This window comes from Fistularia commersonii, chromosome 31 (genome assembly GCF_037954325.1).
Source record: "Fistularia commersonii isolate RoL2024-O1a breed Wild chromosome 31, RoL_Fcom_v1.0, whole genome shotgun sequence".
Lineage (NCBI taxonomy): Eukaryota > Metazoa > Chordata > Actinopteri > Syngnathiformes > Fistulariidae > Fistularia > Fistularia commersonii.
The window spans coordinates 10,088,396-10,109,478 of NC_141314.1; the positions used below are offsets into that span (position 1 = coordinate 10,088,396).

Genomic DNA, 21,083 nt, shown 5'->3' on the forward strand with positions numbered 1-21,083 from the left:
GGAGGTCACATTTAAATAGTGTGGGACGGCGCGTGGGCTCGCTACGTCCGCCGCACGCCCCACGAGGAAATCAGGGTGAGATGTACAAATAACAAGGGATAAATACATTATTTATAGGATATCTTACAGGAATCCCCCCCCCACCCCCGAACCCTACTTTTTTTTTTTTTTTTTTTTTTTTAAATCCGAACCCGCGTCGCTCAGGCGAGGTCACGCGAGATGCTCGACGACACACAGTAAAATCCACCCTCTGCGCTGAGAAGCTGCCTTAAGACGGTTAACGTTTACATCTTAAACTATAGCCATTGCAAAAAAAAAAAAAAAAAAAAAAAAAGATTTTTTTTTTTCGTTTTATGTACAAAAATATATCACATATATCACTCATTTATTCTAGTTCCGTATTCGCCCAAGTCCGCTTTAGCCGCTGCTCACTCACACGCCGGGCGGAAGAAGCATATTGCCAACTCAGCTCGATCCTCACAGTTTTTATTGAAGTTCAAAAAAAAACAAAACAAAACAAAAAAACAAACACACCGAAACAAACAAACAAACAAAAAAAAAAAAAAGGGAGGGAAAAGAGAGACGCGGTTTCTGCCGTGGGGACGGAGGAATTTTTTTTTTTTTTTTTTTTTTTTTTTTAGAAGTGCAGGGTGGGGGGGGTGGGGGGTTAGCAGCAAAACTCCGGCTGGGTATTTTTTTTTTTTTTGTTCTTTATTTTGTTCCTTTTTTTTTTCTGCTGTTCTATTTGTGTTGTTGTCGGTGAGCAGGCAAAGCTGAGGAGAGCGGCGCCCGCGGTGACGAGAGGTTACGGCCGCGCCGGGGGGACTCGTTCGCCCGAGCCGCGGCCCCACCGGCGACCCCGCCGGCGGTCGAACCCGAACCTCGCTGGCATGAAGGTAAAGATAAATATCTGCTCTTCTCATGAGGTCAGTGTCATACGGTGGGCAAAACTACCGGTCTCTACACACTCCATCCAACGGCGTGTCAGAGAAGCTACGCTAATTCAATCGCGGGGGAAACAACATCACAAAGGTTTGTATTGTCCCTTCTTCTCCTCCCCTGTGCCTTCAGATGAAATCCCAGTGGAAAGGCCTGAGTTTAACAGAGTCCTACATCTTATCTCCACTTCCTCCAGTCCGGCTCCGGAGCGCGGCGGAGTCTCGCCAGGCTCCGCCGCCGCGACTTCTCCTCTCAACATTCTGCCCCAATCGCCGGCTATTCCAGGTCCTCTACATGGGAGGAACGATCATCCCCGGAATCGCTGCTTGTGGGAAAAGAGGGGGAGGAAAGGAAAGAAAGGGGAGACGATAGAGGGAAGGGGGGGGGCGGAGAAGGAAAGAGAGAGAGGTCAGTCATGTGATTGCTGGTTTTCATCTGTCATCACAAAAGCCCCATAACAGACGTGCAGTCGGGCATCTGGCGAACAAAGACGACTCTCCCTCATTATCTCTTCATTCCGAGGCCCCCCGAAATCCAAACAGTTCCCTGGCAGCCCGCGAGGCCTTCGCCCGGCTGCGAGCCGCCGCTAGCCGAAGCTAGCCGAAGCTAGCCACCTCCAGCCGCCGCCGGCTACGGCGCTAACAGACGTGTCGACGCGGGACAAACGGTGGAGTTTGATATTTTCACCTCTCTCGCTCGCTTCTGCACCTTCGCCTCATCCCTCCATCCACACCCCACTTTTCAAAAAGAAGCCATCACGGGCGGGAATTCTTCATATAACATATTGGCTGCTTATTGATCCCCCCCCCCTAACGGTCCCCCGTCCACTGCAGCCCTGGTTATTTCCTAAACGTCTCTGGTTTGTTGGGATTAACAGAGGAGCGTGTGTGAGTGTGTGTGTTTGTGTGTGTGTGTGTGTGTGCGAGCGGCGGCCGATGGCCCTCGGGTCACAGTGGTCAGTGCTCATCAACGCCGACAGAGGAAGTGAGGAAGTGCTTAGCTCGGGGCTCTGATAAAGATTCCCATCCATCATTTCTGCCTCTCAGGACCTCAACACCATACAACATCCTGCCCAGACGCGCAGATCCCGTGCTGCGTTCGGCGGTAATGGGAGAACAGAATGACCCGTGGTGGCGTAACGACTCCGACACACACACACACACACACACACACAGGCGTGCGTGCAACTCTGCAGGAAGCAGGAAGTGAAAACAGGAAATGGGGCACATATGCGGTCAATCCAAAGAGTCGGGGGCGACAAATAAAAACAAGAGACGGGGAGGAAGGGCGGGGCGGGGCGAGCGGGACGGCGTGGGACGGCGTGGGACGGCGTGGGACGAAAAGCCAAGAGAGGGGTAACGTACTTCAGGAGAAGGCCAGTCCCTGAAGAGAACTGGCTGAGGAGTACTTGCTCGAGTCCACAAAAGACTGATCTGGAGCGAGGGAGGAGAGTGGAGGGAGGAAAAACAGAGGGGGTGAAGCAGAGGGGAAAATAAAGGAGAGTCGGACGCAGGGGAGGAAGGAAAGGGAAGAATTGGTCATCAGGAAGTGGAGAAGAGCTGCGTAGAAGCTTCGTGCCGCCGCGCGGAAACGGATACTTCCGGGATGCGAGCGCCTACCTTGGAGGCTGTTGGCGTTGGCGCTGGTGCAGGTGGGAGGCGGGGAATTCTGGGGCCGCACGACGGGGGCGAAGGCGCTCTTCTGCTTGACGGCGGCCGACACCATGTTCGCGGGGGAGAAGGAGAAGATGCCGGAGGAGCTGCTGCAGTTGGACGGCAGGCTGGTGGACGAGGCCATGGTGGGGCTGGAAGGGACGACTGGGTGGGAGGTTTTGGGGGGGGCGGATGGAGGACGGGATGAAGAGGGAGAGGAGAAAGGCGGGGGTTAGAGAGAGGGCCGAGGGCAGAAGACGGGTAGACGGGATGAGCAGAAAGGGACTGGTCAACGGGTGATGGCAGGAGGGATAATATTTTCAACTCAGATAAACTACTCTTGATGTTCCAATGCAACCTTCTCACACTCGATCACACACACAGACGGCCCTTTTCGGACCGTGCAAAACAACCCTGCACGTTCGAAGGCTTAAAACCCGCAGCCGAGACTGAAACAATCATTCCCTTAATGGTTATTCACTATTAGAATAAACTTATGCAGAAAGCAAAAGTGCCCGTGGGTGAATATTTGACAATCGATCGCCATACTGGGCTTATATTTGTGCACAGATTCAAGATTCAAAGTGTTTCTTGTCACATGTACAGTGTAGAAACATGTTTCTCTGTATAGTGAAATTCCTACTTTGCTGTCCGAAGTGCATTTGGATATGTGCTGATAGGAAGAGTGTAAAAATTATTGTAAATATGATTATAGATGTGAATATGAACAGTGAAATAAGACATTTGACTCAAAAAGTGCAGTTGCAAGGATGAGTGCATTTGAAGTGGCCAGTAGATTTTACATGAAGACAGAACACTCAGATCAGGGGTGGGGAATTATTTTGTCTGGCGGGCCACATTTCTTATTTAATTGTTATAAATTCAACAAACTGAAAATTGCAATTCAAATATTTACATTTTTTGGCATTTTATTTCAACTTTTAAATCGTCGATGATCATATAAATGTCCTGATATTATTTTGTACGCGGTCATCTATACAAAATTAAACAAAAGGAGGTTCTAAATTCAGTATTGATTGAAAATACTTATTAAAATAATAGCTTGGCGGGCCGGATGTGGGCGAGGAAATGCTCAGGTCTGACCTAGACTTGTGATTATCACTTCCGGAAATGTTCTCTTTCTGGCCAAACATTTTCTCCTGGAAATAAAGGTTAGGCCCAATGAATTTGATGAGGGACAACAAACAAAAAAATACAATATACCAAACTGAACTGTCCGTATTTGTTACAATGAGATCCGCTTGTCTCGTCGTGTGTTTATATCTCCATTAAGCGCACAGGAAGTTTCAGCGCCGGCCAGAATATAATCACAACATCCCGACATTCAATAAACAAACCGCTGGCGCAATTCGGAGAACGGCGGACGGGCTTCGATGGCCGACTTTACCTCGGGTGTCACCCGAAGCCACGCTCTGGATCCGCGTCTGCACCCGTCCCCGATGTGACAATAACAAAAAATGCACAACCAGGCCGCACAAACGTGCTAAGGCCTAGCGTGGACCAGCTAGCCTTCCCTCATAGTCTTAATATGTGGCTTTTTCTTTGATTCTATAGGCATCGACAAGCGTTTCCCCGCCTTGGACGGCCTAAGGGGGCGCCGCGGTGCCTGCGGAGGCTGGAACCAGGCGGCGAGCTTGCGCGTGGAGGACGGGCTGATTTATTTTCCTCCCCCTTTCTGTTTTTATTTCCGTCTATTCTATTTGGTTCATGTTAGCAGGACCGTTACGTAGCATTAGCGGCCGACGCTGTTGCAAAAAAATGTTTCTCTCGCGGCGCCTCTGAGCCGCGGGGGTAAAAACCCTCTCGACGGCGCCGCTCTGAACCCGAGCACGTGCAGAATCGCCGTCGTTTGTGATAGTATCCCCGGCGAACTCGTGCCATTTCAGCCCGGCGAGGCGCGAAACGCCAATATCGACTATTTCGGCTCCTGCAACTGAAAAGCTCAATCTTTCTACTAAATCTCCCTTTGACGCGGCCCCGTCCATCCAATCCTCGCCTTTTCCCGGCAAATACGCTGAGACCCCCCCGACCCCCCCCCCCCCCACCCGCGGCGACTTTACAATCATCCTCGCCGTATTTCACCGTCCCTCTGATATCTGCCGCCGCCCTTTATTGTTGTTATTATCCAACACTTAGCTTTTATGGCTCTTCCTGACAAATCCTCGCAATAAAGTCATAATCCATTTATGAAGGGGGCCTGACTAATCAATTAATGAAAATTGGACCTACAAAGGCGGGCCGAGGGGCCATTGATTGAGGGTGTCTGCGTGGGGCCGATGAGCCTGTTAAAATACTTGTTAACACCCGGGAATCAAAGAGCCGAAATGGAATTGCTTCTCTAGCAATTAGTTTATTGATTTAATCAAGGGTCTTTAATGTAGAGGGTGTGTGTGTGTGAGCAGAGGTGTGTGTGTGTGTGTGTGCGCGCTGAGGTGATCTGCTCCCTCGACCAATAAAGTAGGGATTTGCGTTTGAGACTGTTCTTAAAGAAACAGATGAGCCAGCTGAACTGCAAGTTCCTCGTTGTTTGTCCCATTTTGATGCGGCCTTTCCTCCTCGCACACCCGAAAAAGATCCAACTCGGTATTATTTTCGGAGGGGGGGGCGGGGGGGGGGTTCACCTCCGGCGTTTTTTCCCCTCCCTCCCCCACAAGACCTTGCATGTGTTGTATTTACTCACTAGCATAAGGTGAGTTGCCTGCAGATCCATTGAGGAAGTTGGGCGAGGTGCCCAGGGTTGCCATGCCAGAGTTAGCGTAGCCATTCATGCTAGTGGAGACAGAGCTGTAGCTACTCTGCTGGGGGGTGGAGCTGGGGACATAACCGTGAGGGGACACACTGCTCGTACTCCTACTGAAACCTATGGACGGGGTAAAGGGGGAGAGACAGAGTGTAGGGGAGAGAATAAGTGTTAAGGGTATAGCAGATGGCAGACAAAAACAAAACAAGAAAGCTCACATGCACCGCTGCTGCCAAGTACTCTTTTTCCTGAACGCGGGTAATGGATGCGGCGACGCGAGCCAAGAGAGATGCTCGAAAAATCCCGGCCGGCATATGGCGCCGCGAGAAAGCGATGAACAGAGCAGAGGAGGAATGATAAGAGAGACGACTCGCTGCGATCCAAGTGCCGGAACAAGAGGCCTTTAACCCCGCTGGCTCCTCTCCAAAATTAGATATATTGATAAAGCAATTAACACTAAAAGGCCCGCGAAGCTCCCGCGTAATTTATAAAGGATAGAGCCGGCGTTTCTGACAAGACCTTCCTCTCATTATAGTGTACAGGGGCAGTGAGCGGCGGTGGCGGCGGCGGCGAGGAGAAGGGGAGGAGGAGGAGGAGGAGGGGGACGAGATGGAAGAAAGAATATAAATATACATCTCGGGTCTAAATGCTGACACCGGTGGGGGGGGGGGAGAAAAAAAAAAAAAGCAGAAATTGATCACAAGGTGGATCCGCTGCGCTATCGCCGCGGCCCCCCGGCGCCATAATTAGCTGCCGGCGCTCTCCGCCCGGGCCGTGAGGGAGTCAAGCAGCCGGCGTTCGCCGCTTTTTTTCCCTCCGCGCCCGGAAGAGCTTTTTCTGGACGGAGATCAAGAGGGAGAGGAACTTATTGGAAGTGGGGAGACGCGTCCAGGGGCCGGTCCATCCGCCGCGCTCTCCTTCGCCCTGATACGAGTGATAAATCACCGCCGACTGCACCCACATCTCTCTCTGTCAGACAGAGGCCGACCCCGGTCTAATATACACACCCTCAGGACCCGCTCATATTTCTCCATCCTACTCCATCCACTGCTCTTTTTCCCCCATTCTTCACTCTCTCAAACCCGCTCCTCCTCCTCCTCCTCCTCCTCCTCCTCCTCCTCTCTCTGGAGGTCCCGCATAGAATAACATTCTCATTTTCGTCGTCCCGGCCGAGCCTAAATAAATCACCGGTTTTCCTCCGACCGAAACGAGGGTTTGGGATCGCTTCCCGCCGCGTTCGCTCACCCTGATTGGCCGTTTGCGCCACCTCCGACCCCGTGAAGGAGTTGACGGCCATCATGCCGGCGTGAACGGAGCCGCTGCCCAGACCGGCCAGCTGGTTGTGGCCCCGCGGCACCGTCGTGTACAGGGCCTCGGCGATGTCCGCCGCTCTCTTCAGGATCATCTCCTGATGGAGAGATAAACGGACGTGAGAAGATAGAAATACATTCGCAGGCAGCGGAGATTTTTTCGTTCATTCACTCATTAGCCATCCCTTATCCTGCACTCTCTCATTCACACCTTTGGACTATTCCTCCAGTGAAGCTCCTGCAGGTTCTTGCACTGTGGGAGGCCTCCAGACAGAAAGATGTGTGAATCGGAGAGTGAATATCTGTGGATGTTCTCAGTTATCCAGGTGATGGGGAATCAAAATCTTCTTATGGTAGCGGCTGGACTTGAATTTCATCACCTGTTCCAACCCTCATCCGAGAGGGCTCTTCAGTTCACGGGCCTGTGGAGCTGAAGAAGCCTCTGGGATGACGGCTGAACCGCCTTCAGGGGAAAAAAATTCAAGCCCAGTTGCCACGACAAGAAGAACCTCCGGACCTCCTGCCCAAAGACGCGATGGTGAATTAATTCGTCTTTTTTTCTTCCCTCTGCCACCCGAAAAAAATCCCCCCGATAAGGGCAGCTCTTGGTGTTGCTAATGCTAATGCTAATGCAGGTTTAGATAGATCCCAAGCTGGAGATGTGCTGTGGAGCCCCATAATCACACATCTCAGTTTCCTCGTGTGTGTGTGTGTGTGTGTGTGTGTGTGTCGGGCCCGGACACCCCGCCGTCAATCCAAACGCCCCCCCCCCCCCGCCCCCCGGATAAGACGACGCTTTGGGCTTCTCACCTGGTTGTTATGCGGCATCCCGTACAAGGCCTCCACCAGGTCGGCGGCTCGCTTCAAGATTACCTCCTGCAATCAGGAGCAGAAAGAGGAAGGGGATTGATCAAGAGCGCGGCGGCTCGGGGAGTTCAGTCACTTTCATTACATTTCAAATGGGACATTATGCCGTGAATGCAGAGGAGAGGCGGACGGAAGGGAGGGGAAGAGAAATGGGCCCGTCCCGGCACTTTGTTACGAGCCGGGCGGTTTGGGGAGAGCACGGGGGAAGATACTGTTTTCTGTGAATAAAACATGAACCCGCGTCTCTCTATCAGTCAGCCGTCTCCCGCAACTTTTCCCCCCACCTCGCCGTCACGGCCCCATCATGAATTTGCCGCACGCCGTCGCGCATCAATCTCGTTTAACACAACACGTCGCCGGGTGTTGACAGCGGCGGGACCCCCCCCCCCCGGGCGCCCCACCGTCGGCGGGGACGCGCCCGCCCCGTATTAACCCCGGTAATGATCCGAGCCGATGGCCACGCACCCGCTCGCTCGCCGTGACAAATGTGGGAGATTGTCGCTCGGGTGGAATTTCCCACGTCAAACATTTATCCCTCCGCTCTCCCGTGCTCATTTCCTTCCTCTTTCTCCTGGTTCTCCCTCTATTCCCTCCTTCTCCAGGAGTCAATGAGTGTGTGACTCAAGGCGCTTGTTCCATGTGTGTGTGTGTGTGTGTGATGTAGACACCTACAGCCCTGCGAAACCCCTTTTTAAAAGTTAATGTGCCGGGGCCAGGATATATGCTGGAGGCGCGACAACCAGAAAATTGCAGCTCCCCCCCTCCTCCGTCTACGCTCCCTCGTTTCTTTCCCTTCCTACCTCTTTCACACACACACGCTGCGCGTTATACCCTCCTCGGTGTATCCCTCGCTGTGAACAAGCCCCGGAGCATGTGTGCTCTCTGTTCCGTGACACACCGCCTTTCAATCAGACCTCATATCACACACATACACACACGCGCGCACACACACACACGCGGGCACGCACACACGCGCGCACGCGGAGGCTGTCGAGCACGGCCAGGACATGACGAGAGGGTCAGCAAAGCAATAAAGATTGTAGAGCGCTGTCTGAGGTGCTAAATTCACTCAATAATGGGAGTGCTGCCTCTGTGTTAACCTCCCATTACTACCACTATCTAAGGGCGGGGGAAAAAGAGGGGGATGAGGTGGAGGGGCGACGGAAAAAGGGGACCGGCGAGGAGGCCCGCCCGGGTGATTGAGAGACGTAGAGGCCCTGGAAAGGTAAGTAGATCTTTAGTATGTATGCACCGCTTCCTTCCCTCTGCTTCTCCTGGATGCCCGGTGCCTCCCAGGGACTGCGAGATGGATAGAGAGATGGACGGAGGGGAAGAGGAGGAGGAGGAGGAGGAGGAGGAGGAGGAGGAGGAGGAAGGGAGTTAGGACGCAAACAGATCTGGGATGTGAAGGATGGCTGGGACCCCCCTTTCTGCAAATCGGGGTCTCCCGAGCCCTTACACCTCCATCTCCGATCTCTTGTGTCCACAAACCCCATCCCTTCTTCTTCTTCTTCTTCTTCTTCTTCTTCTTCTTCTTTTCCTCCTTTCTTTTTTTTTCTCTGCCGTTCCCTCTATTAATCTCTGTCTTCTGGCCCTGTGCCCTGTCTGTACCTATCCGTCTCTCATTAGCAGAGGGATCTGTCCGGCGGCTAAACGCGATTAGCCCGCGCTCCAGAGTCGTCCCGATAAACAGATAAATGCGGTTAGCGCCGCGCTGCCTCCCGAGCTCTGCCGCTGTAAGGGGAGACCATTTCCTGGGCGCGGGGTCTCTTCCCGTAAAGTCAGGTCCGCCGAGACGTCAACAGGAAGGGGAACCTGATCCAGAGCAGAGCTTTGCCTCGTCTGGCAGGGCGCTCGCTCATTAGCCGGACTCACGACCCCCCTCCTCCCCCCCCGGCGACCAGCAACCCACACACACACACATCCTCTGACTCCGGCGCCGTACCTGGGTACGATAATCGGCCTAAAAGCGTTAAGAATACAAAAGTTATATTTCCAATCAATGCGTTATTGATTAAAATGAGTGCTTGTAGCCGGCGTGCATTTAAAGCGTTGCCGGCGCTCGGGCTTCCTCCCGCCCTGCCAACAGCTGGGAGAACTGTGGTCAACAAACTGTTATTACCTAATAAAGGCACAAATCAATAGAGCTGAAATGAACAATCGGGCCTGCCAGCTACCGATGTTCATTTAGGGAGGGAGGGGGACACACACACACACACACACACCGTGGAGCAAGGGAGGAGATGGATGGATGGGGAGATGTTTGGGGGGGGTGATAGGCTAAAGACCAGAACGCACGGGGAAAAGTCTGGTATCCAGCAGACATGACACACACTGAGGACAAGTGATTTCTTTATCTTCCCTCTACGTCTACCTGGGCTCTCAATCTCCTCTTCGTGGCAACGTCCACCCTCTGTGTGTGCGTGTGTGTGTGTGTGTCGGTCCTTGCGCTTGTGCGGGGGGGGGGGCATGTGTACGTGCATGTGTACGCCGGTTTGTGTAATTGTGTGTGTTGGAAGTAATAAAGTCCACCCGGGGTTGACTTCGATCCACTGACCCAGCAGGAGGTAAGACTGGACAGCTATGATGGATCACCTAACCTGCTTCTGCCTCTCTCCTCCTCAACCTCCTTTTCCTCTGGCTCTCCGGCTCCCTCCCCCCTCCCTCCATCCTTCGCTTCCCTCTCCCACTTTGCCAAATGACCTTATAGTCGGTGGAAGGATGAATAGAGCCGCTTGTGCGTTCACCGCGCAAATAAAGTGTTTGTTTTAGCGGAAAATGACCGAGAACAGGCGACAGAATGGCGGCCTGTGAGCGGCGCACAGTCCCGCCTCTGTGCGCGACGTATATCCGAAACCCGAGAAGCGGCGAGACGAATTGCCGTATAATAATTACACGCGGCGGGCCGACACGAGCGCGGACACACGAGAGGCGGTGTCGCGGATGCACAATACCTTGGGTAATCTTTCCTGGTCTCCGGGGTGTCTGGGGATGACCTTCTGTAACCTCTGAAAGCCGTAGTCTATGGTTGGCTCGTTCAGCGCTGGGTGAAGAGGAAAGGATGGGGAAGAAGGGGGGTTGGGGGGGGGGGCGGGGGGGGGGGCAGGTAGAGGAAAAAATGGTTAATGGTTCATTTTCACATAGAAAGCGGTAAATTCCGTCAAGATCCGTGTTTCCGCGGCGTGGAAATGTGTGTGTTCTCTATTAAGTCTGATTTGTGTCTTTGTTTGGCCGTGATGTAATGAACCTCTCTCCCCCGTCGCCCGTTTTGGTGGTTAATAAAAAGACTGTCAGGAATCAGCCGGGATGCATGTGTGTTTTTGTACACGCATGTGCGAGTGTGTGTGTGTGTGTGTGTGTGCGTCCCGTGGTCTTGCGTTGATCAGCGACTAATATAAGCAATTACAGAGCCTGGTTCCAATATAACAAAGGCTTGATCGCTCCGGGGACCGACCTAAACACACAGATGTGCATGCACTCCCTCTCTCCTGCACACACACACACACACATCACGCAGGCAGAGGGGAGAACACTCGGCATGCTGTGGTCGCGCTACGGTAATTGAATATGAGAAGATTTACCATGAATATTTAAACATTAGAATAAATACAATGAAGATCTGAGGCTTATAGTACAAACACTTCAGAGAAGGATTGTTGGATAAGTGCTCTCTTCACATAATTCATTCCTAATGCACTCTCTCTCTCTCTCGCTCTCTTTTTCCATTTTTTTTTCCTCCCAGCCCCCTTCTGCCTCTCCGTGCGCTGCCTGGGGAGTCAATGAGCATGCATGGATTACAGTCTTGACTTCTTCTGTGACACCGCTTCCGCACGCCGCTCGTGTGTGTGTTTTCGGCGTGTTTGTGTTTGTTCGCCGCCCCCTCCACCCCTCCGCCCCCGCACGTCCACGCCGTCCGTCTGTCTCCCCCCCGTCGGTCACAGCTTGGACGTTTCCTGAGGGTCGATGCCCCGCTTGCCTCACATCTGAGCGGGCCGGCTGACGAGACGGCCCCCCGGAAAAAGAGGAAAAGCCCCCGGAGGCTACGAGCGCAAGCTGTCCCCTGCTGGAGCTCCGGCGACTTTGGCCGCGGCCTTCTCCCGAAGCCGAAGGGGCGAGCGAGAGGTGTGTTTTTTTTTTTTTTTTTTTTTTTTTTTCGGACGACCCTCCCGGCGGACAATCCGGAGACGGGAAGAAGAAGAAGAAGAAGAAGGAGAAGGAGGAGGAGGAAAAAGTGGTTGCGTCGATGCCAGAGGCGGACTAAACTTCTGAAGAATGGCACATATTACAGGCCAGCTGGTCCGCAGATAAAATAAGCCAAAACAATGAGATGATCACATGCAACAAATAAAGTATGAATTATTTCTGAGGGCAAATATTTGACATTACTTCCCCATTCACTGATCTCACTAAAGCCTGAAGGAGGATTTGCCCCGGATTAGGCCCTGCAGTCGGAGGAGCGATTGTTCCGACAACATCCTCTCTTTCGTCTCAGAGGCTTTTGTTTTTATGATGAATTTTTTATCAGTCCTCCGCAACGTGCCAAATGAGCCTCCAGTGAACAATAGCATGAAAAGCCAAAGACGCACACACACACACACACACACACACACTCAGATAGCCCCTATTACACATAAAGAGACAATTTTTGTAATTGAGGGAGGATGCGATATTGTCTCCGCTCGGTTTCAAGGACCATAAACCTGCGGGGGAAGTCGGGCGCGGGGACAAAACGTGCACGGCTATCTACCTGTCTGCGCCTCTTTGGGGATTACCCTGACGTTTTACGCGTCCGCGCTCGACATTGGCTGACATTTCGGCGCAGGAATTAGTCGCGGAAGAAGAAGAAGAAGAAGAAGAAGCAAAAACAGAAAACAAACTCCGGCTCGGCTCTCCGGGATTCAGAGCACAGCCTCGCCGTACAGGTATATTTATAATCCTTAGCTGTCGCTCCGGAGAAGAGCAAATCAAAGCCAGTAAAACATAACTGCCATAAATAAATGAATAGATGAGCAACAGCCCTGGACTGAGGGGGATTCACCTAGCAATCACCCACATCAGATCAGATCAATGCTCATGGAAATTTCATGAAGCCCAGAATCTACACCGCTTCATATTTCACTATAATAACCCGCAGGGCCGCAGGGGGAGTGTGCACGCTGGGGCGAGCGGGCAGAGGAAGGGATGGAGGGGCGTCGGAGGTATGAGCTTTCGGGGAATGGGGGAGGGCGTCGGAGGTAGGGGGGGGGGGGGTAATTGAGAGGTCAGGATGTTGGGAGTCGCCGTTACCGCTGGAAACGAGGGGGGAGGCGAGCGTCCGGCAGCGGCGTCAACACCCCCGTGTCACGACAGCGTGTACGAGTGGAAGGGAAACGCTGCTTGGGCGGGTTAGCTAATTGGCTCTGAGTCTGGATGTTAACGCCTCCGCCCCCCCCTCTAGACAGCGGGCGAGGAGCTGATCATATCACAACCCTCGGTTCCCGCCCCCCCTCCCTCCACCCCGCTCATTCGTCTCCCTCCACAAACCCCTCTCTCGAACCCCCCCGCAGTCTCCAGTGCTCAGGTGTGATCTCATAAGCGCTCCTCGCCGATCGATGCCACCGGTGGCAGGGGGTTCAATAGCCCTGAATTACGGCTTCATTTCTCCCCCCTACACACAGTTGAGAGCAGCACCCCCGAGCATCAACACCACCGCTCACACACACACACACACACACACACACACACAGACACACACCCCCGCCAACTACTTGCAATCCAGATCAATACCTTACAATCTAATTTTTATCCATTTTTCCATAAACCCAGAGATTGCGTTTATTTGCAGAATCCGACAAGCTAAATAAAGCATCGCTTGAACATGTCAGGGAGACTAATGCGTGGCTGGAAATTCATACACAGAAAACAGATGAGTAGAGCCTTTTTGCGCTTAAAGCAAGGGAGAGGCGGCGGAGGGTGGGGGAGGGGGAGCTAAGAGATTTTACAAATCAATGGAGGTGTGGAAGCTACTACAACCTAAACTCTAATTATCTGTTGCGGAAAAAAAAAAAAAAAAAGAAACTGCACATCGACGGTTAACAATTCCTGACAGCGAGGATTCTCGGCGGGGGAATGCAAATACGGAGAGTGCGCAGGGAAAGCGTGCGTTTGAAACAAGACGTAAGAAAACATAAGAAATGCCCCCCCCCCTCCCCGCCGCCGCCGCCGCCGCCGCCCCACGCCCGGTGAACGCCACTCATTTCGGCGGGGTATAAAATAATCTGCGCTCGAAATTCATTTACATCATCATCACGGAGCAGATGCCGCCGTAATAAGAAGTGAGCGCGCTAAAGAGGGAAGACAAGCCACATGGTGCAGAAAATTAATCTCAATCTCAAATAGAGGTGTGGGTTTTCCTCGCCGTAAAGGCCGCCGACGCCATCTCAGCTGCCCCCCCCCCGCCGCCGCCGCCGCCGCCCGTCTCCAGCTGGAGACCGGCCGTTTTAATCAAGGGCGGGCCTCCGCCCAAGCTCAATAAAAGGCAGCATTCACAAATAGGAGCAAGACAAGTAATTGATCGCCTCACGGTCGCGGCTCGCTTTTACTGCATCGGAGCGTTTGCCATGCGCGAATGCATCAAACGCGCGCGCCGGCATCGAAATTAGTCGTATCCGCGACACGCGTGGCGAAATGCACGGAAAGTTTTGCGCCATCATTGAGGAAAATGGAGCCGGTTTAAATTCCATCCTTGACTTTTGGCTCCTCTTTACCGCCACTGAGCGATGTTTCCACACCTAATATGTTTTCTGCACATGGGAAGACGACCCCGAATGTTCGTCCGTGAGTGTGTGTGTGTGTGTGTGTGTGTCGGTGAGTACGGCGCTGGCCTTAATGTGAGCAAGCAGGGCCTTTTAATATCAGCAGAAGCTGTAGTCGGAGCACTAAGCAGACACGGCTGCATACTGAGGAGGGAGGGATTGCCTTTTGAACGACAAGGGTGATTCATCAAGACTCCCAATCTGCGGCCAGTACCCCCGTGTCACACACACACACACACACACACACACACATATGAACCCAAGTCACACAGAGTAAGCACTATAGCTCTGTGCAAGGAGAAAAGAAGAGGGAGAGCTTCTCTTATGAATGCTACGAAGGTGATACACAAGCAAACGTGGAAACGCATTTGTACAGGAAAGAAGAAGAGGAGGAAGAGGAGGAGGTGGTGGAGGTGGTGGAGGAGGAGGTGGTGACCCCAAAATGAGAGCGAGAGAGAGGGGGATTAGGGGGAACTCTGAGCCCCAGAGGTGGGTAAGGCAGAGGGCAAGGCGAAGAACAGAAGGAGGATAAGGGGATAAAAAAGACAGAGGAAGAGGAGAGAACGCAAAAAAAAAAAAAAAAAAAAGAAAATCTTTTATTCTTATCAGCGGAGAGCTTAATTGCCTTTGATGAGTCTAATTGGAGCTTTCCGAAGTCTAATAGCAGAAGAGTCCTCGGAGACGGCGGAGAACACATTACTGTAATGGCTTCTCTCCCAATCTCCTCGTCTCTTCTGTCCGGGACTACAGACGGGCGCTGGTGGAGTATCAATGATCATGCAAAGCAGGCCGGGGGCGGGCGGAGGGGCGGACGGAGTAAACCTATGGATGGCGACGTGTGTGTGTGTGTGTGTGTGTGTGTGTTTCCGTGCGTGCGCGCGTCGAGTGTGTTTGCAAAGTAGCAGTTGCAGCAGTATTGGGTATGTGTTGACTTAATTAGGTCTGTGAGCTGCTCGCTTTCCTCTCCTCAGCAGAAGTTGATTAGCAATGCCAGCTGTCCCCGATGTAATTCGGCGCGCACGCGTGTGAACGCGCATGCACATGTAATATATGAGTATATGCATGTCTGTGACAGTGTGTGTGTGTGTGTGTGTTGCCAGCTGCCGTGCAGTGCTGCCAATCCTCCATGATTAGTACCCACTGGCAACTGGGCTCAAACTGGTGCCAAACAGACCCAGGAGGGCAACATGGCCCACGGTAATCCTCCATCCATCCCTCCCTCCCTCCCTCGCTTCTCATCCACCTCTCCTTCTCCGCTCTCATCAGTCGCTTTGTTCCTCCGAACGCGAAGCATCACTCGCATCAGACACGCCGGGTCGGCGGGGCGCCGCCTCGCCAGCGGCGGGGGCGCAGGATCTCCGCACGACCGCCTCAAAAACAGGGGGGGGGGAAAGCAAAGCAACCCGGGGGCGGAGATGGGATCTACGCCCTGATGCGGTTGACTGTGTCACTGTGAAGGTGCCAGCGCTTGGCAAGCAGGCCTCCCGTGTGTGTGTGTGTGTGTGTGTGTGTGTGTGTGTCCAGCGCAGTCGATGACCTCTGCTGCCTCTCACCTGTTGAGATGTGCCTCCACAGACAGGCTGAGGATGCATCCAGTTTAGAATAAGTGAATGTGACAGGGTGAGTGTGTGCAGGGGTGTGATATTTATGCATGCGCGCACGTCCGATGTAAACACACGGCTCCGTGGGCGTGGAAGGTTGCGAGCCGCCGCCGCCGCCGCCGCTGACGATCGCCCGTCCGTCTGCCCTCTGTCTCGCTAATGCAGTTACCTGCCAGTCCCTCTTCGGCGCTGCAGTCGCATGTACGCGCCGAGGCGGTTCTATCCTCCAAACACACTCCGCCGTGCACGGATGTCGCTAACAAACATACAAATGTACTGATGAACCGCCGCACGCCGCCGCAAATGTGATTTCGACGAATGTTGGCAATTCCAGCCGCAGTTTACTGCCTAAGTCCATCAGCGGTCGAGATTACAGACAGATTTATGTGATTCGCCAAACCTCCGGGGAACCTCCGGCCGGCCGGCGGTTAATCATCGCTTCCCATCCGTTCGCTCCGGTGCTCCTTTTCACTCCTCCAGCTACGATTCCGCATCGCTGATGTAACATTCGTGCTTTCCACGCCGCAACACTCGCCCCCAAAACCCCCTCTCTCTCTCTCTTAATGGATCTCTGACTTTCTGGGATCCCGCTGTCGACAGGGTTAAATCTCAATAATCTCCCTCATCAAAAGGTTAAACCTCCCCCTGACCTTCACCTGCTTCAGGAAACGGGGCCGACACTTTCTCTCCCCGGCAACTGTTTTTCATAAATTACCCACTCCGATTATTGCGTTTCACACATTTTCACGCTTTCAAACCCCTTGACTGGACCGTTCCCTCTCACCTGGTCCCTCTGCAGGGCAGCAGCTCATTTCCACAGGCTTCGTTTCTCATTGATAAAAAAATGTTATATACATTATGTTCATGTGAGTGTGTGTGTGAAATGCACCTTGATGTTATCGAATTGCGCTTCACAATGACAAGTAGTCCAGTCATCTATTCATTCATATAGACACACACACCGTCTCCACTGTTCTCCACTGCGTGTGTTTGGAACTCGGAGAACCCGAAGGAACTCCGCGTAGAAACCAGGAAAACGCGGAGACCGAAACTTCCACGAAGCATCTCACAACCTCAGCGGACGGTGCTGAACGAGTGTGATTGATAAGCGCCGAGGTGTGTGTGTGTGTGTGTGTGTGATACCTGTGTAGATGAATCGTCCAGGCGTGCCCTTGCAGAACTGCTTCGACTTGTAGGACAGCGTGACTTCCACCACCCCGGGGATGTGTCTGGGCGGGGTCTGCACGCGGATGGCGTGCGGGGTGATCAGCTAGGAAAGGGATGAAGGATTCCTGCCGTTAGACTCGTCCGTCGCAGATCCAGGCTTTTTCTCCCTTTGTATCGTCGGTGTGAAAATGACGCGACGGCGAGGAAAGTAGGGCTTCCGGCGGAGCCGCGGGCAATGTCACCGTACGGTTATCGCCGGCGAGGAGCTAGCGGTGCATCTACGAGTTAAGAAATAGAATAAACCTTCCTTTGCATAGATTTATCGTACGTTTACGTATCGTATGCTGGTCCCGGTGGCCCCTGTCGAGCTGCCACCGCCACATGAAAGCGTCACATTGAAGCTCACTTAGTTTTGGCTGATGGGCCCCGGCTCGTCGCCGCGTACGTGGCGTGCACGCTGAAGGCTCTTTGAAAGGAAAAACGGTAACAAGACAAAACATCGGCTAGTGTTTTTTTTTTTTTTTTTTTTTCCCCCCTGCACGCCGCGCGAGCTGGCACTCAAAGCCGGCGGCGCTCAAACGGCATCAACGCTTCCTGCCACCGAGCGTGCACGTACATATGTATACGCGCGTGTGCGTTATTCTCACTGTCCCTTTCATTGCGCGGTTAGCGTTTATTCTGCCATCATCTGACCCGCGCTCACACTCCTGCATGATAACATAAGAGCTTTTTATAGCATTATTTCTTTACTAAAGAGCGGGCCGCTTAGCTGCGACGCTCGCTGACCCTCCGTCTCACACACACACACACACACACACACACACATTCAGATGCCACATTTACATTTTCAGTCAGCCACCATTCCCTTCCCTTTCAGAGATCTATAGAGGATAGAGTACGACGAGTTCTTTCCTTTTTCCTAAAAAAAAGACAAGATGGCAGCCGAATGCATAGGCGGATAACAAAAAAAATATAAAAAAATAATTAAAAATAAATAAATAAATAATAATAAAAAAAAATTTAAAAAAAAGAAAGAAACGTGAGGTGTTCTGTGATTTACTGCGTGTGCGTCTGTACATTTTAAGAAATTCACAAAGCGGTTGTTTCAGGCTGACGAGATGATCCCGTCTGGACTTATACGCACCTCGCTCCAAACCAGCATGGTTCCGAAGATCACCTGCAGGCCGTCGAAGAAGTTGTCCCCGATGATGATGACGGTGGCGCCCCCTGTGGTCCAGCCTTCGCTGGGGCTGATGGCCTTGATGCTCGGGGTCGCTGCGAACGAGACGGACCGATGAGACGCTCGGCGACCCGGCGGCGGCCCTTCGGGGGGCCCTTTGGCACCCGGCGCGGCGTCGGAGACCTTTTAATGGAGACGGTAACACGTGCGCTCGCTCCGTCTCTCACGCACACATCACCGCTCTCCTCGCTCCCGGAGGTTGAGGGCGAGCGAGGAATACTAATCAGAGTGATTATATGCACCCCGTTATTAAACATCACCCCTGCCCCGCGTGTGAGGGCAGCGGCGGCACGCTTGTTTTATGACATGTGGCAAAGCGTGCGGCGTGTAAATGTCAGGTGTGCTGAGCGTCTGATCAAAGGCCACGCGACCGGGGAGCCGAGCAGAGCCAACAGACGCTCTGCCCTCGGAATACGCAGCCTTCATTAAGCAAACACTTAGCTGTCGCTCAGCTGCCGCTTCCCTCTCCTCCGAGGACTCGGGTTCGATGCCGCCTTTAGATATTCCGAACAAGTTTCGGACGCTTTCTGGTTTCCCTGAAAAGCACGTACTTTCGCGACTTCGCGGTTCGGCTTTCGCGTCCTTGCTACTTCACGGATTTTTTTGTGATTCGATTCTCGCAATTTATCCCTCTTTAGTGCTGTTTTTTGCAGTAATTGATTTTTGTCATGATGGACTAGACATATTATATACACTGCTCCAAAAAATAAAGGGAACACTTCAAAAACACATCCTAGATCTAAATGAATGAAATATTCTTATGAAATACTTTGCTCTTTACACAGTTGAATGTGCTGACAACAAAATCACACAAAAATGATCAATGGAAATCAATTGTATCAACCCATGGAGGTCTGATTAGGAATCACACTCAACATTAAAGGGTAAAAACAAACTCCAGGCTGATCCAACTTTGATGTAATGTCCTTGAAACAAGTCAAAATGAATCTGTGTTGCTTCCTGAGTGGACACTATGATTTCACACAAGTGTGATTGACTTGTGTTGTTCAAGTGTTCCCTTTATTTTTTTGAGCAGTATATATTATAATGTATTATATTGCATTGCATTGCATTATATCGTATTACATTGCATTGTATTATACTATATTATATTACATTATAATTTATAAAGGATAGATTATTAGTATTATTCTAGCCAAAGAAGAAAAAAAAATGAAAAAATTAACTAAAATTCATTTTATAAAACCAATCAAATCCGAGATCTCCACATTCTTAGAGGAGACGGCTTCTACGACATGACTCCCCACGACATCGGTGGCTTCGTAGGCCGCCGTCCCAATCTGTGATATGGATCATGATATGGACAGATGTGCACGGATCCTTCAAGAAGAGGAGGAAATCGAAGAGACCGGTCTCGTGCTCATACGTGAGCCCGGGACGACGACATGGTTCACTTTTGTAACGTGACGTGGCGGTTTATAAAACCATTTTCAACCAGAAAAAAAAGCAGAGGCAGCAACTGCCTATGAGGATGTTTCTGAAGAAAAAAAAAAAACGCCAGTTAAGCATACGTGTGCGCGGGGGAGGTTGGTAAAAGGTTGAGCGAGGTTCGTTTAGGGTTCATATATGTGTGAATCAAAATTCATCAAAATGATCGCGTCTCGACGTTGCGGAAATTCACTTTTTGTAATGTAACTCCCGCGAAAAGTGAGTTCCGCTGTATATTTTTTTGCGTGTCCTTACAGCACCGTACCCGGAAACGACAATAAAGAACAATTTGGAGCGGTTCCCCTCGACCTGATCTCCTGCGGCATTATGGACCGGGAAGATTACGGGGTTGTGATTGGAGAAAAGACGAGCAACGGGAAAATATATGTTTATGTGAGCTAAATCTCCTCTCCTTAACAGATATGCAGCTTGTCAGACATGCTGTAATTCTGTAAAGCAGCGTAATCCACTTTAGAGCAGGCAGACTCCCCCGACCCCCCCCGACCCCCCCGACCCCCCCGCAGCCTCGCCGCCGCTCTCCGCCCGACTCCGTGTTCCGCTGATCCTCCCCAACAAGCCGGAATGATATTTAGCCCCCCGATACCCCCGTAGAGATCAACATTCGTCGAGCGGCAATCTGTGGCCGTAATCGCGGCCTAAGATGCCTCCTTTTCACAGCCGCGGATATTATGTGCGCTCCATGTGCACGCATCGATGTGTGTGTTTGCGTGGATTAACCAGATGGTGGAACGTGAATCCATGTGATAGGATTATACTTTGGGGTGTTCCTCCGTGCCATCTGCTCAAATCTACGCGTTGCACGTTTATTATCGCCTGAAATGGGCCCCCGAAGTCGGCGGGTCGGCGCTCGCGGCGACCGGAGGAGCCAAACTCCGGAATTTGGTCTTTTTCTTCGCCCCCCCCCCCCTCTTCTTGTCTGGCCTCCCCTCCGCCCTCCACCCTCGCTCCATCATCATCAGCATGAAATGAATATCAGAGAAGAGGAAATTCCCAAACAAATCTCTCCGACACGGGGAACATCTGCTCGCGCGGTGTTTGCGCTCTTCTCTCCGCGAGAGATCCAAGCCTCGCTGATGTCTCCAATATGTCTCGTCTTTGTGAACTTTTCTAATCGTCCGCGGGACCGGTCGCGGGACAAGCGGCCCGTCTTACCTCTGGAGAATTGTCATTAGGGAGGACTTAACCGGCGTATTCAATCTTAATGCAATCTAGGCCATCATGTAAATCCCCGTCTTAGTTTTTTTTTTTTTTTTGTCATTATCATCCCCGAGGTTGACTTTCC

General features: G+C 52.1%; 1 protein-coding gene across 4 annotated transcripts in view; it reads right to left on the minus strand.

Moving 5' to 3' along the window:
• Positions 1-692: 692 nt before the first annotated feature.
• LOC147215868 (transcription factor COE1-like) overlaps positions 693-21,083 on the minus strand; it is a 50,106-nt gene continuing 29,715 nt past the window's right edge. Inside the window, exons 9-17 of one of the 4 annotated variants that reach the window (XM_086139273.1) lie at positions 18,236-18,366; positions 17,068-17,194; positions 10,484-10,572; positions 7,473-7,538; positions 6,598-6,760; positions 5,293-5,472; positions 2,559-2,756; positions 2,304-2,372; positions 693-1,261 (exon numbers count right to left, since the gene is read on the minus strand). In XM_086139273.1, coding sequence (XP_085995399.1) covers positions 2,305-2,372; positions 2,559-2,756; positions 5,293-5,472; positions 6,598-6,760; positions 7,473-7,538; positions 10,484-10,572; positions 17,068-17,194; positions 18,236-18,366 — 1,022 coding nt within the window. In that variant the 3' untranslated portion in view covers positions 693-1,261; position 2,304. Of the gene's footprint in view, positions 1,265-2,303; positions 2,373-2,558; positions 2,757-5,292; positions 5,473-6,597; positions 6,761-7,472; positions 7,539-10,483; positions 10,573-17,067; positions 17,195-18,235; positions 18,367-21,083 lie in introns of all 4 variants that reach the window. The other 3 variants (XM_086139271.1, XM_086139270.1, XM_086139272.1) reach the window with 3 other exon arrangements.